This window comes from Cinclus cinclus, chromosome 2 (assembly GCF_963662255.1).
Source record: "Cinclus cinclus chromosome 2, bCinCin1.1, whole genome shotgun sequence".
Lineage (NCBI taxonomy): Eukaryota > Metazoa > Chordata > Aves > Passeriformes > Cinclidae > Cinclus > Cinclus cinclus.
The window spans coordinates 92,539,593-92,555,760 of NC_085047.1; the positions used below are offsets into that span (position 1 = coordinate 92,539,593).

The window sequence follows — 16,168 nt, forward strand, 5'->3', positions numbered from 1 at the left end:
CTTTTCCTTTGCTCTTCTCTTTTTTCAGGACTATTACCTTGCTGTCTTTAACTTGGTCTTTGTGCTTTGTCTGCCTTATTGCACTTAAAAGTTATTAATAAGTCAATTATTAAATTATCAGTTACTAATAAGTGCACTTACTGCACTCTGTTCTTTCACCTGTGCACAAGTCTCTGTTTCCCCTAAAAACTGACTCTCATGTTTTGGCCCAGTGATTTGATGAGAGAATGCATAACACTGGGTATTTCAAGTATATTAGTAAAAATCTGATGTCAAAACAAACTGTGAAACCAGAGTTCTGCTTCACTTTTATTCTTTGACATGTCTTTCTGTTTCTGACTTGGTCAGTTACAACTGGAAGATGATCAAGGTGTGAATTTGGGACTTGAGAGCAGTTTAACACTTCGCCGTCTTCTAGTCTGGACCTACGACCCCAAAATAAGGTTAAAGACCCTTGCAGCACTTGTTGATCACTGTCAAGGTCTGTTTAATATTATTTTAATATTTCTGTGAATGTCATATAACTTTGAGTAGTTGTGCATGCTAGAGGTGGCTATCAGTAATACTAGTGCTTGTTTGGACTTTTTTATTTTTTTTGAAAATTTCAGTAGGTAGTTCAGCTTCTCCCTCTTTTATTTTAAACAGCATGAAAAATTACAGTGCTGTGTTGATACATTCAGACTTCTGACTTTTAAGAAAGTAGAATGTGCTCTGAAAAATCAGTTTTAAGCATGCACTTTTCATGTGATTTTTCAGGTACTCAGTCGTCTCTCAGAGAATAATACACTGAAAAAGCCCTACTAATATGTTATGGAATGGTTGGCTTAGTTTCTTTGCTATGTATGTCTATTATGCAATTTCTCTATCTATGATGGCTTAGAGGAGTTATTAGTTATTATTGTCTTCAGATTTATGTGGCACTACAAGACTTTACAAATCTGCAAATATTGTGATTCTGTTGGCAATCCACAAGAAGATGCAGGGGAGAGTCATGTTGGAGTTTACCAGAGCCTTGGCCAGCAGCTGACTAAACTGACCAGTAACTGATGCTTCTCTCTGCTAGTACTTTAGATTTATGAGATTGTAGCCCTTTAGAAAGAGCATCTTAGCAGAGGAAAAAAAAAGCCTAAAATACTTGCTTTACCTTGATTATTGGATTTGGTAGCAATTTCTTTTTTTTTAAAATGGGCTTTACTTTTAAGACATTAATGAGAATTTTGAGTTCCATGGCCTCTGCTGCAAGGAAGTAGTAAGCTGTGGAGCATGGCAGCAAAATCAAATATTCAGTCTCTCTTTAAACTTTTTTTTTTTTTTATAGCCTCTTTTCAATTGCAGGAAGACAGGAGAAATTACCTATTGGAGCTGTGGGGGCATCTATAACCAATAAACAGGAAAACTGTGTTTATGTGCATGTATGCACATGGAATATCTGAGAGTGTCAAGTACGGGAGGGAAGGAAAACATTCTAAGCCTCTAATGTTTCTCTGGAAGCATAACATCAACCTGTGTGGGATCTGATTGAATTTTGCATTCCTCTAAGCTGCCATAAAGTAGACAGAGAACTCTGCTTAATGCTTTAGTGAGATTAATAATTCACACCTCAAAACCTAGGAATTCCCTGTTAGCAATTAAAAAGAATCTACTTTTATTACGCTTAAAATTGCTGCTTAGCAAGCTTGATGTGACACATCAATGGCTAACATCAATGGCTGCTGAATTTAAATGAGGTGCACATGGTTTTCATTCAAATGCTTCTGTTCCTCTGCCTTTCTTTATACAGGGAGAAAAGGTGGTGAACTTGCCTCAGCAGTTCATGCCTATACTAAAACAGGAGATCCCTACATGAGATCTCTAGTTCAGCATATTCTTGGCCTGGTCTCCCATCCTGTACTGAACTTCCTTTATCGCTGGATTTATGATGGAGAGCTGGAGGATACATACCATGAGGTAATGTATGAGCTACAGCACATATCTCTCTGCTTTTTGGTGTGATAATCTGTGGGAAGCTTAGAGGAGAATTTGAAAAGTGGAGTGTGATGAAAATGTGTAACATGAGTAAGCAGTACATACAGTAACAACCTGAAATATCACTCTCCTCCATTAATTCTTCATGAATTTGATATCTGCAGGTTGAAATGTGTTGTCTTCAACAAATTATATGCTGGGTCTGGTTAGTAGAGTCAGAATGGTGTACTGACAATTGGTCCTTGTTTCTGAAGACAAAGCAATTATTCTGTATCTTTTATTGCCTACTGTAACAACAGTTGTGTGCAGAGTTCTTTGTAACTGTTCAGAATGCAAGCCTTGTATTTGGTATGAAGATTAGAATATTTTTCTCTGACTGTGAACTGTTATCCTTGATCAATAGGTTCAGTCTGTCTGACTGGGTAGAAGAGGTTTATAGTTCCAGAATAGAAACTCTACAAAGTTACTTGTTGTGACTTCTGTAACATCAAGTTCCAGTAATTCTCCTTTTTCTTCTTGGAAATATTTTTTATGGTTTTCTAAAGTCTTTCAGATATTTCCTGTCTCCAGTCAGTACACTCTTTTTAAAGTGATTCGATTAAAAAAAAATTGTTTCAAGAAGCCATAGAATAATTTTTTAAAATTAGTAGAGTGCTTCTGAGACAAATTGAGTAATTTTGCTTGAGAGTCAAATATTTTGTCTGTTTTCTTGGAATGTCCTTATTTTGGTCAAAATTTAAGTGAGTGATGGTGACAGTTGATCTTCAAGGTTAGAATTCTGTAAAATGTCTAGGAAGCTTTTTTTAGAAGTGTGAAATAGACTCTTTTTTTACCCATCTACTCCCCAGATATGAGGCTTTGTCTTTTTTTGGGTTTTATGTAGTTTGTTAGCTCTAACCTCTGCAAGTGCACTGGAAGAGTGTTCTTAATATTGAAAATTATTGTTGGATGTCTTGTACTGAAAGCTATAATTTTCATATGATAGAGAGTTTTGAACAAAGATAGTTGGCCATTCTTGAGGAAAATGGTATTTAGAGGCAGTGAAAAATTTTGTGTCTAGAAAATGGGTATATTATTTAACAGGATGAGGATATAATCCATTCAAACTTCAACAGAACTAATAAAGTAGTTTTAGAGTTTTACAAATGAGAGGATTCTCTTGTGTGGAGTTGAGAGACTGTAACATTTGATCAGTGTATCAATTGCAATTTTTTTTGTTTGTTTTCTTGTTGTTTTGTTTTTTTCCTCTCTGCATCTGTTAAAATAAGAGGAAAAACAGGTGAAACTGTAGGTTAGAGTTTACATTAATCTTTTGCTTTTAATATTTATTTCAATCTTCAGTTTTTTGTAGCTTCAGATCCTACAGTTAAAACTGATCGGTTGTGGCATGACAAATACACTTTGAGGAAATCAATGATCCCATCTTTTATTACAATGGAGCAATCAAAAAAGGTATGGTTCTAGAAGTTCATCTCATGATAATTTGCTTGCCCTGTGCTGATGCTTAGATTTCTATTGAGGAAGTAGAGGCCAAATTTAACAAAAAAATAATTGTCTCAGGAATTTTAGAATTATTTGCTGAGGAAGGCTATAGGACTGTTTCTCCTTTTTATTCTCCAACTGTTTAACTTGAGGAGATCTCAAGTAGGGGGAAAACAGGTTTGTTTAAAGCCTTTGCATATTAGCATTACTATTCTGGATTGCTATGGTTGGGATTGTGAAACTAAGAACAGAAAAATTACAAAATATCCTCTTGTCCTGGTGGTTGTGGATGGCTTTTTTTGTTTGGAATTTTATTTTTTTTCTTACAAGCAAATAGCTTCTTAAGAAATCCTGTTTTGTTCAGGTCCTTTTAATAGGAAAATCCATAAACTTCTTGCATCAAGTTTGTCATGATCAAACTCCATCCACAAAGATGATTGCTGTTGCAAAATCTGCAGAGTCTTCAAAAGATGGTACAGTATTATTCAGTATCTCCCCTTTGAAGTGACATCCCATACTGTACGTGGTTTAGACTGTAAGCTGACTTCATGGATGGTGGGGTGGCAAGGAGTACAAAAAATCCCATCTGCCCTAAAATACAGATAATTTAATTATCTATATATTAACTTGTTTTTTAAAACATATTTATGTTGATGCATGTGTATCACTTTCTTAATTTGATAGGTTTGCTGGATGATTGTTAATGTACTGAGTTTGTGAATGGAACTATTCATTAAAATCGGCTTCAGCTGCCTCAGCTGGGGTGGGAGCAGGGATATTCTTGAGTCCTGCAATAAGAATGTAGTGTGTTTGACCTCTCATCAAATATACTCCATCATACAATTCCATAATACTGAATTAATTTTGTAGTTGAAAAATAAAAATACCCAGTTGGTTGTAAATAAAAGAATAAGCAATAGAAACAGAAAAGAGGCCTTTCTGTAAATGTGCTATATCAATATGTCAAAAATAAGTATGTGGAAGGTTAGAAAAATTATTTTCGAAGATTACTTAAAATTGGGATTACCATCTGGTGACCATGGAACCAAAGCTTAACTATTAGGATTCCTTCAGGTTATTTTGTTTTATTTAGAGTAGATCTCAGTTTTAATGAATGACAGCTTATATACTGATTGTGGTTATTTTTAGGCAGCATATTTGTTGAAATGAAATTAGAATAGTTGTGATCAAAGATAGGAAATAGTAAACATCTAAAACAAAGAGAATTTGTCTAAATACTAAGCAAAGAATATGTAGGATGCTGCTACCTTTTGGAGAAAGGACAGATTGCTGCCTTCTGGTGGAAGTGATATTTTGCTACTGTAACATTTTTGATAACTTGTTTAATATACTAAAGATAGTCTAACTGTTGAGATACAGCTCACTGGGATACCTTTTCTGATGTTAATCATCTAAATATTTTTCTGTCAAATTCTTGTTTTTGAAGAACATACTTCTTAACACTTTATAACATAATATTGCTTACATATAATTTTTAAAGCTTGTGTATGTGGGGTTGTTGGGTTTGGATTTGTTGGGGTTTTTTTTCCCCTCCAGGTAACCTTGGATTAGTTTTAATATTAACTCTTCACAGTATGGATTTCTGGCATGAGTACCTCCATGAAAAATGTTCTAGTAATAAAATATCATTCATAACTGGAACAATATGTCTTCTAATAATGTGGGTTTTGTACCACATTCAGTGCTTGCTTAGTCAAAGATAAGCCTGAAGTGCAGAAAGGTGTCAGGGTTAAATGAATAAGGGCTGTAAATGCATTTGAACAATCATCTTGCCAGCTACTCCTGGAATAAAGGAAAAAAAATTCTTTGGCTGCACTACTTTCACCACTTTATACTGTATTTACAGCCGTGCTTTTCCAATATTTCTTTAAATTTGCACTTGTTTCCCTGTTTATCCTTGATTGAATGGAAGATCTGTACAAAGACGGGTTTCTTGCTATGTAAGGGACGAAAGCTTCAAAGCATCTACATTATCTTAAGTGCTGAGAATAACAGACAGCAGCATAGTTTTAGAAATGTTACTCTATCTGCAGTGTGCTGAAGGCATGCTGAGCTTACGCCTGACAGCCGAAATACCTCACAGTATTGCATTGCTTTAATTCTGCATGAAACTGCATTTGTGTTTAGGGCTTTTACCCATTTAGTCCTGAAAGAACATGCTGTGTCAGGGATGTTGGAAATGCTTCCTTCTGTGCTTGTTTGTGGCATCTAACAATATCCTGAAAGTCCCTTTAGATAATTACTTATTAAGATAATGGAAAGCTAGGATGACAGCTTGAGTTATGGATGCTTTTTCTTGTTTTAAATCTGAACATTTCATGCATTTGGCTGTATTATTTATTTCTTTCATTTGCTTTGGAGCCTTAACTATCACGTTTCCTTTTGATGCTGAAGTAATCATCATGTGGAAAACTGTGTGAACATGCCTGAAAACAAGAAGTCTGACATAATTGTGTAGAAGTTGGTCATCTTGCCTGGCAGGGAATTGTAGCATTTGGGAGAGAGGAACAGTAAAAAAGGCCAATAAAGTGACCTCAGCTCCAACATGTAGTTGTGTGTAGTTTGGGGACTTCTGGACCAGGAATGGCAATATATTCAGTAGCAGCTTATGGACTTGCCTGTCAGTACTTCTAGTCTGGCCCTTTCTGTATCCATTTCTGGCTTTTCAGTGTTCTGAGGTAATTTTGCACAGTTTTCAAAACTTGTGCCTAAGCCTTGTGTTTGTTGATGTAAAGAACCTTTGTTAGCAGTTTTGCATGTCAGACAGGAATGCTGCATTTTGCCTGTGCTGGGGACTGTGTGTGTATGCAGAGGTGGTGCATTACAGCTACATATGTAAAATTGACTTTCCAGTCTGAGGTGAAGGGCTGTGGCCACGTCACTTCCTTCAAGGCAAGAGGATCAGTACTATGGACAGGGGTAAGGCTGCTTTTTCTGCTTGAGACAGTAAGAAGTTGAGACTGGTCCGTGTATCTCAGAGCTACTGCTTAGACACGCTCACCCCTGCGTGAGTGGAGACAGGACCAGCATGCCTGGCACTGTGACGTGGATGTAGACAAGCCAGGGGGTTGCCTGCTGGCTTTGCTTGTGCCTTGAGCCAGTACTACTAGGCCCAGCCTCTGTGTCCAGGAGCTGAAGAGATTAGCTAGTAACTCTTTCTGGATTGGCTTGTTCCTTCTCTTGTTTTGCCTGTAAGGCTCGCAGCATCTTGAGGAAATACACTTGCACTTACTGCAGGCTGTATTAATTCTCACATCCCTAGGATTGATGTGTGTTGCTTGACTAAGTAGTATTTCTCTAGTCTGAGGATTTTAAACACAGCAAACTGTAATCTCTTTTGACATCTCTTGCACTTTTTGTGTCTTCTGGAGAGTTTCACCAGTTATTGAATGATAGTTTGGAAAACTCCAGCAATGTCAGCGAACCAGACATTTAGGCTTCCCTTCTTTAAGTGTGACTTATTTATTAGAGCCACTGCTTATTTCTTCAATTCATAAGCATTTTATTAATTGAGTAGTTAAAGTGGGAATATATCCTTTAATGCTGAAAAAGGTCTGAATGTGATGGTGGTTGGCAATCCAGTATTTGGAGTATTGCTCCATGTTGCCCGAAGAGGCCACAGTTCTTGCTATCTCATAACAGTTTTACTGGAGTCTCTTTCTCAATGAACTTGTAGCTGTAGAAAACAGTGAAATACGCTTCCTACTACTTTCTACTAGTTCCTGCTTTCTCTCCCCAAATTGCCATGCATGAATGATGGAGAGAAGATAGCAGGTTGCAGGCTGTCCCCCAGCTAACTCAGACATATTCCCTTTTCTCTCATTCTCTCATCTATAGAAACTCTTGTCTGTTGAGTGTTTTAACATTGAGATTCTTTGATTTATTTTCCCCCATACCTTTAGAAGTGCCTTCTGATTTAGATTCTGCCCTACAAAGGTTTTTCCTAATTCTTTGCTTTTAGATCTCCATGAATTATTTGATTTGTAAACTGCAGCATTTCAGTTCAGCAAGCTTAAAAATCCCCAACTTTTTAATGTAAAAATTACATAACTTGAGCTTCTACTGGAAAGTATAATCTGGGCACAGATTAGAAGTAATATTGTTGAGGTGTAGGCTGCTCTAGACTTGCTTTCACTTTGGCTATGGCAAATGTATAACACAGTGGATCAGAAGAAATGGCAGTTTTTCTGTTTGTGTGTTTCAACTCCAAACCTTGTTTGCCTCAGTTTTTGAAAACTACTAATTTAATTTTGTTATTTTCTTTTAGCTGCTGATTTGTTCACAGATCTGGAAAATGCATTTCAAGAGAAAATTGATGCAGCTTATTTTGAAACCAGCAAATACCTGCTGGATGTTCTCAATAAGAAGTACAATTTGTTGGAACACATGCAGGCCATGAGACGCTACTTGTTACTTGGTCAAGGAGACTTTATCAGGCATTTAATGGACTTGCTCAAGTAAGACAATAGGAAGGGTAATTATGTTGAATTTCTGATAATTCTGTGCATGATCAGCACAGAAGCTGTGTTGCTTTTTGAAGAGGACCCTCTAAGTACCTTCCTTATTCAATTAAATCTTTGAGTAATAACTTTGAAATTCTAGTTTGGATTTAATTTCTTTTACCCTGAGGCTCAAAATTTGTTCTTCCTTTTTAATAAGAGGTACATACAGTACCATTTGACAAAGTCTTGAAAAGTTGTACTATTCTGGATATCTTTATGTTGGCCCTGTGACAGCCTCAAGGATATTGGCACTTCTCTTGGTCCTGTCAGCAAGTTTAAGCAGAAACCTTCTGCTCTTGTTGCCACTGATTAGCTTGGCTGGAATTATTAGGCCCTCTGTATTTTGGAGATGTTCGGTCCAAATCATTGTGTCAAAACCCTTCAATGCAATTTTAAAAATCTAATTGATTCCTCACTGGCTTCCATTTCAAGAACCCAGGTGCACCCACAGCTAGTGATTCCAGTTCTTAAAAAGAGTATCTGCAAGCTCACTTTTACATGCTGCTGCTACTGATGAAACTTCTTCAATCAGAAGCATTGGCTTGCAAAGCTTTTCTTTGATCTAGAAGGCAAGCTTTGTAATAAAGCTTTCATTAACTTGTTTTAGATCAAAATCAACGGTACATGACCATGCTTTTTAATATGAAGCAGAATGAGGTTGGTTTGTGGAATCAGTATTACATTTGGGGCTGAAGGAATGAGAGGCTTTCCAGTACTGGTCCTGAGGTGGGGAGAGGTAGTACAAGAGGTGCATGTTGCAACTCTTTGGAAAACTGAAGTTAACATAGAGGGTGTAGGTTTCTGAGCACAGCACTTCTGAGCCTGTGAGATGGCTATCAGTAAGTTTCTCAAAACCGAAGTGAAATTATTGGTTTGTTGTGCTGATGATGTAATCTGCCTCATTTAAGATAGGAATGCAATTCAAATTGCAGGCTAGCTAAACTAGCAATCTTGTAACTTCAAATTACTGGCATTAAATGGGGATTAAGTTATTCTTCATGCTAATATTCAGGAGTGTAGCTGCATAAAAACAGACATTCTGCTCATACTCTGCAAATATTTTGCTCACTGATTTTCTTCATGATTAAATCTGAAAGAGTAATGTGAGAAGTTTTGAATGTCTGTTAGAAAAGGATTTTGCTGTGTGCTGCAGTTACTACTGAATTGCTGCTGCAGAGTATTTCAGTATGTGCTATGACTGTTTCATAACCACCAGGCCAGAGCTTGCACGACCAGCTACGACCTTGTATCAGCATAATCTAACTGGAATCCTGGAAACAGCAGTGAGAGCCACAAATGCCCAGTTTGATAATCCTGAGATTCTCAAGCGACTGGATGTTCGACTTCTGGAGGTCTGTTGCATCATGGTGACTCGATCTGAAACATACCTTTGTTTGTGTGTACACATGAAGACATCTGTACAAAACAAAATTTTCCTATATGAATACATTTCCCCACTTCCTTTCCACTGAAGTTTACTTTGTGTAAGATGAAGGTCATTTAATAAGTCATCTTGTTTTTGCTTTCCCTGTCCATTGTCTATTTGTATTTCAAGACACAGGTTTACAGCCATTGACAATACAAGGATGAGTATTTAGGGCCTGATAGAAATTGATGCTGGTGGCCCTGATTTGAGGTTCTCCAACCAGATCTTAATGCTGTTGCTCTTACAAGAATTGGGATGGGAAGGGGCAGACTGGGGTGTGTGCCTCCTTGTACTTAATCTTTTACTTTAAACAAGAAACTTCTGTATCTCTTGTTAATGCAGATGCTTGTTTGCTCATAGGCCCTTCAGAATGAAAAAGTAAGCAAGTAATGCTCTTCTTCAGCTTTAGTATGCTCTGATTATACACTGACAGTAGTATATCTTTTTAATGCAGGTATCTCCTGGGGACACTGGATGGGATGTCTTCAGCTTGGACTATCATGTTGATGGGCCAATAGCAACGGTAATGTCATATTCTGCTGGCTCTGAATGTGTTTTGGGTGCTGAATTAAATTGTTAGGTGGTTTTTTTATTGAAGTAACCTTTTTTTGTTCTGGAGTGTGAAATCAGATTTTTTTTATTTATATTTTTTATATTTTTTTATTTTTTTTTAACTGCTGTATCAGTTAAGCAAAAACCTCAGTTTTTAACAGTTAACTGTGAATGCTGAAAAGCTACATTTGAAACAATTATTACTGAAAATCAGTAATTCATTTGTTCCAGCACAGTTTTTAGCAAGTGCTTAATAAATTGAATGCTCCTATTCTTTGATAATTGCTAGTTTGTAGATAGTAATTTGGGAAAATTTGCAAGGAATGTATTTGTGAAGAGTTTATTTATGGTATCTAAATGGCATTTGATAAGTAGTTGCACTGTTTATCAGAATGTGTTTGGCCTCTATAAAGAACTTGAAGAACTTCATTTTTAAGCAGGACAAACTGAGTCTGACCAGCAGAAGGAATTTTCATATTCAGCTTTAAAAGAGACTTAGGCTTTGCTAAGTTCACCCATTCTTACATTCCAGCAGTGCCCTCTGTCTACTTGAGTGCTAGGTAACTGTTCAACCCTCAAGGGAGTATCTTTCCTGGAAATCCCAAAGCTTTTGGAAAGTTTTTTTGCAATATTTTCCAATAAACTGCATGGATCAGATAAGATGGTCTGTGAAGAGGTTCTTGGTACTTCAGGGCATATGGTATGTCTGTTAATTTGTACTGATATTTTCTTTGTGTTGTAGGTATTTACACGTGAGTGCATGAGCCACTATCTAAGAGTATTTAATTTCCTTTGGAGAGCGAAGAGAATGGAGTATATTCTTACTGATATATGGAAAGGGCACATGTGCAATGCAAAGCTTCTGAAAAGTATGCCAGGTGAGAGGTGTCCAGGTGGATGACATGCTTGTAAAATTGATATAGATGACTGCATCTTATTTTAAACTGTGTGTTAGGAGGGAAAAAGGTGTCTGATGAATGATGTTCAGATTAATTTTGTATTTTGGTGCTCCTCTTGACTGGCTGTTTAATGGTAGATGATGGTGATGATGATCAAGGTAAAATAACAATTGTAAACAGAAGTTTCTTATCTGTTGTTTTATTTAATCCTTCATCTCTATCTTGAAAAGTTCCACTAACATAAGTATCTTTATGCTGGCCCAGTAGTGAGACTGTAATTCTTCCATTCCTTTGTATGCATCTTCCTTGATGCCTTCTTATTTGTACCCCATGTCTCCCTCTTTTTCTTATGCTCTCTATTAAGTCTCATACATGCACAGTTCTGAATTTACTAGTTTTGCCTTCACTTACTCCCTCTGCTTTTGTTTACTAAGAACAGAAGAGGCTAAGAAGAGAAAGATGTTTGAGAAGAAATAGGAAAGCTCTGAAATGTAGTAGCTTATGGTGTATGTTTTATGACCCAGGACTCTTTGATCCTGTTTCTCAGCTAGAGAATGTAGCTGTGTTTGTGAGCATCTATACTGTCTCACTCTTTAAATTTTTTTTAATCTATCTACATTTCTTTCAGTAAAAAATAACTATTGAGAGTTGTACATCCATATAGTATAGTAATACTTACAAATTTATTGTTTTATAATTAAGAGCTTTTGGTGGGTGGGAGATGACACCTGGCCTCAGAAGGTCACTGCTGCTACCATCTAAGATTAGTGTGTTATAAAGTATTCAATCTGGTGAAAAAAAAATTACCAAGCTGATTTGTTGGCTGTGCTTGTCCTTGCAATCTTTAACATGTCATCTCTTTGGATTTTTTACAGAGCTTTCTGGGGTGCTGCATCAGTGTCACGTTCTGGCATCAGAAATGGTCCATTTCATTCATCAAATGCAGTATTACATTACATTTGAGGTATACTCTACCCACAAAATTAGTTCGGTAGAAAATGAAGCACTTGCAATATTCTGTATGTGTTATGTGTTTTAAATTTCATAGAGCTCGTCATCTAGCAAATTGAAACAGCCCAGTCCTGTATCATTGCTCTAGGTGCTTGAATGTTCATGGGATGAACTCTGGAACAAGGTCCAACAAGCCCAGGACTTGGATCACATCATTGCAGCTCATGAAGTTTTTCTGGACACAATCATAGCTCGGTGCTTGCTGGATAGTGATTCCAGGGTAAGTCTTCTCCTTTGCATGAAATTGTATCTTTATGATCTTGGCATGTATGTCAGGAATGATCTTTTTTGACATTGTAGGAGCAAAGGGAAAAGTCACTTTCATTGTTCTGATACAAGATTTTATAATGGTAGGTTCTGTACCTGCTGCCCAGACGTAGTGGCACATGTTGATAATAAAACTTACTGTAGTGTGGGCCAGTTGCTTTTTGTCCTAAGAAGCTGTGTGATTATGGAACAGCTGACTTAAGGCTTTGCAGAACAGTCTCTCCAGCTGTGTAAAAAAAGACTTATTTTACTTTCTTCTTTGTTTCTTTTCTGGAGAAGGATGGTAATAAAACTGTAGTGCTATGCAGTTGTTTAATTATTTTGTTGCCTGTTTCACAGGTACTTCTCAACCAGCTTCGAGCAGTTTTTGACCAGATCATTGAGCTCCAGAATGCCCAAGATGCAATGTACAGAGCTGCTCTGGAGGAGCTGCAGCTGAGGTTGCAATTTGAAGAGAGGAAAAAACAGCGTGAGCTTGAGGTACAATAAGGATATTTCTAGAATGTGAAAAAGAATTGGGGCTTTTGATTTATGAAGGATTTTAGGTACCATGTAGAGGTACAGTAAAAATGAAAAATGTAGTTGGGACAGATGTAAAAGTCATCAGCAGTGACTTCAGGCAAAACTGCTGAGTGGTGTTTTTGATATCTGTCTTGCCCAAAATCTGAGTTGACTTCTCTAGTGGACTTTGGAGGATGAGAAATTTAGGGCTCTTTTAGATAAAGTAAATGGGACCCTTTTGCAAAAAATGCTATAGCTCCATGTCTTGCCTCCCTGCTGTGAGACTGACAAACAGTGTTGGTGTGAGACTTGCCTTGCTGATAAACCTCTTATTTCTTCCATGTGCTGTACAGCCACCTAGGGGGGGTTCTGATAGCTTCCTTATTGCAGGCTCTGTGTTTGTCTATGTCAGTGGTTCATGGGCAGAAGGTGGTAGAGTTAGCAACTTTGATCTTGTGATGCTTCACCTCTGAACTTGTTTGGTTTCTGTGTAGGGCAAGTGGGGTGTAACTGCATCAGAAGAGGAAGAAGAGAACAAGAGGATGAAAGAATTTCAAGACTCAATACCTAAGATGTGCTCACAGCTGCGAATACTCACTCACTTTTACCAGGTGCCTCTTAAATTATATTTTTCTGAAATACACTGAGCTTTTTGTAGAAATTAATTTCAAATTTTGAGTACGTGTAACTTCTGCGTTCATGTGTGTTCATGGAGCTAGGTCTTTTTTTTTCTTTCTCTGCTTATAAACCTGTGTTCACTCTTCCTTAGTAGCCAGAGGTTTTGTGATCATTTACGTTCCTCTGACAAAGGACAAGAGTAATTTCATGTAAGTTGTGTTCTTCCTCCATCTTCCTCCAGTAGCCGAAGTAATAGCTATCTTTTGGTGTAGTCTATGGGGGAAAAAGATAAATTCCTTCTGCATTCCAATTTTTCCTCACAGTCTTTGCAAGTCTTTGCTATTAAAGACTGCAGAAAGTTTCGCATTAAGGGCGTAACACTTAATTTTAAGCTCCCTGGAGTGGGCAGTGGATAAGATGTTTGGGGGGAACATGTGCAGGCTATCTTCTGTAAGTAGTTTATTCTTAGTTTCTGTTATCTGATGCTAAAGCTACCATTCCCCAGAAAAATGAGCCCAGGTGTTTCAGTGTAGGTTGTAAATAAATTGTGGTTTATGTGCTCTACAAGATTGCTACAAGTTGGCAGTGTAGGTGTTGCCTGCTTAGACTGTATTCATGCTGAGCCCTACTATGGATTTTCCACACAGAATTTCCCTGACCAGCTTTGGTCATCTTTGGAGGTAATGGAGTGCTCTAGTTGTGGGTGTGTTCATGTTAATATTTACTGGAGATTAGGAATGAGCTCTTCAAGTGAGTCATCCCATCCTCCCAAAGTCCTTGACTTTCCTGTGTCCTGTGGGGCACCTGCAGTGGTGTGGCTCGAGCTGAATGGGAAGCTGGGATGCAGAAGTGTGCCTCCCACATGCCAAGTGCAAATCCCCCCCTCAGATCACTCCAAATGCTCAGTCTAGTTGGGTCTGCAGCACTGACTGCACTCCTGGGCTCATGCTTTGCTGTTCTGGGCTGCTGTCTGCTGCTGTACAACCCCCACCAAGTGGGTATGTTTGAGGCAAGCAGTGCTCTAATGCTGGCCTGGGTGGCATTGTACCTGCAACATGGACTCAAGGTGAGGTCTCCTGTTGGATCCTGAGTGTTGACCCAAGGCAGTGGCACACAGAGCCAGCTGCTCTGCAGCCTGGGAGCCTTCAGACAGATGGAATGTGCCAGCAGGACACAGGGAGTGCTTTAAAAGACCAAGCTGGAGACTCTGGCATGCATGGCAGATATTTGAAAAATAAAAATGAATCTCCGGGTTTTTACGGAAAGAATGATTCCAGCATAACTGATTTGCTAACTCTTGGATATGAACCCTTGTGCTTGCCTTTTCCCAGATTGTCTCTGCCGGTTTACCAGGTCTGTGCACCACCTGATCTTCCTGCGCAAAACACACCAGGGATGTTTTCTTAGCCATCTCTTGGGTTTTTCTTTCCCCTTCAGGGAATCGTCCAGCAGTTCTTGGTCCTGCTGACAACCAGTTCTGACGAGAGCCTTCGGTTCCTGAGCTTCAGGCTGGACTTCAACGAGCACTACAAGGCCAGGGAGCCGCGGCTGCGCGTGTCGCTGGGCACGCGGGGCAGACGGAGCTCTCACATGTGACACAGCTGCTGGGGACACCCGGGCACCTGCAGGGATGGCACCCCTCGCTGGACACGGCCATCGCTGGTGACTGACATCGTGCTGCCAGACTCTGTGATCACCGTCTCCATTGCTGCAGGCAACATGTTCTCACTCAGTGATTGTGTGACACTGGAGAGCAGAAAGCAAAAAAAGCAGGGTTTTTTACACTGATGTTTCTAGAATTACCAGACTGTATGGGCTGATTGAACCTCATCCAATCGACTTGTTAAATCATCCTTTTAAAAATGCCAATTTTATTTGGAGCTTTCTGAGTTTTTTCCACTGTAACTTACAGCTGTGTCCAAGAAATCACATGTTCTTTTGTTTATAGAAGGCACCGTTTCCTTTTTTAAAAAGAAGATAAGAAGGTTATTTTTTCTATATGTACTTGTTCTATTTGAAGAGAGCTTTTGTTAAAGCCAACAGATCAGGACCCAGACCTATTGTCCTTGTTAAGAAGCTGTACAGCATTCCATTATGCTGGTTTTCAGTGTTGTAATGTGTTTGTGTGAGAAACTTTGTATCAGGAGACATAAAGTTATATTTAATTTTTTTGTTGTTTTCAAAGTTAAAAACCTGGAATTAAAATTTAGTGGGGAAATTCTATGTTTACTGTACAGGAGCAAACTATAAAAGCAGAGTCAGGAGTGTATCTGTTGCACATAAGGTCTAAAAATTAACTTAAAGCCTCAGTACTGAAGGAAAGTGTTGGTTAAACTTGAATACTTAGTATTCAAAATCAGATCTGTAGAAACAAACTGACTTGGCTAATGTTGACTTCATTCTCTTCTCTTTTTTTTCATTGTAAATATTTATATATTGCTGTCCAGATGTTGGGGAGAGGGGGATTCTTCTTTTGCAAAGTTGTCATTATATCAGGTCATTTACTATGTTCCACAAGTGCGAGCTTAGAAAAATAAAAACACAATTATCTTTCACCCAAGTGTGTTGCTTTTTGTAATGGAAAATTTATGATTTTTACACAGGTTAAGAAAGGAGAAGCTTCCAGTTATAAGCATATTAATTTATAGAACCTTTCCCATTGCAGGATTTTGGTCCTAGTCTTACCTGCACTGAGAGTTGTATGCAGTTCATTAATTAACAATTGCCCTCAGATCAACCAGGTCTGGGCCCTTTTTTGCCTTTTGCCCTTATTTTGCTTGAACCCTTGGGAGTCTGAGGCACTTGCCAGGCTGTGCAGGTGAGGCTGCTGTGAGTCATTATGGCTGTGAGCTGTGATGGGTACCATGTGTTGACTTGCAGCCCTGGACTAGCTGGTTTGCTCTCTGAAAACCAGGATTCCTGTT

At 38.3% G+C, this 16,168-nt stretch overlaps 1 protein-coding gene across 2 annotated transcripts in view; it reads left to right on the forward strand.

Annotated features, from left to right (window-relative positions):
• TUBGCP3 (tubulin gamma complex component 3) overlaps positions 1-15,789 on the forward strand; it is a 49,943-nt gene extending 34,154 nt beyond the window's left edge. For both annotated transcript variants that reach the window (XM_062487987.1, XM_062487986.1), the window contains exons 10-22: positions 349-481; positions 1,781-1,947; positions 3,307-3,417; positions 3,812-3,920; positions 7,736-7,925; positions 9,187-9,322; positions 9,851-9,919; positions 10,691-10,826; positions 11,723-11,811; positions 11,947-12,078; positions 12,465-12,605; positions 13,121-13,237; positions 14,682-15,789. In XM_062487987.1, the coding sequence (XP_062343971.1) occupies positions 349-481; positions 1,781-1,947; positions 3,307-3,417; positions 3,812-3,920; positions 7,736-7,925; positions 9,187-9,322; positions 9,851-9,919; positions 10,691-10,826; positions 11,723-11,811; positions 11,947-12,078; positions 12,465-12,605; positions 13,121-13,237; positions 14,682-14,840 (1,689 nt within the window). In that variant the 3' untranslated portion in view covers positions 14,841-15,789. The remainder of the gene's footprint in view (positions 1-348; positions 482-1,780; positions 1,948-3,306; positions 3,418-3,811; positions 3,921-7,735; positions 7,926-9,186; positions 9,323-9,850; positions 9,920-10,690; positions 10,827-11,722; positions 11,812-11,946; positions 12,079-12,464; positions 12,606-13,120; positions 13,238-14,681) is intronic.
• The last annotated feature ends 379 nt before the right edge of the window (positions 15,790-16,168 follow it).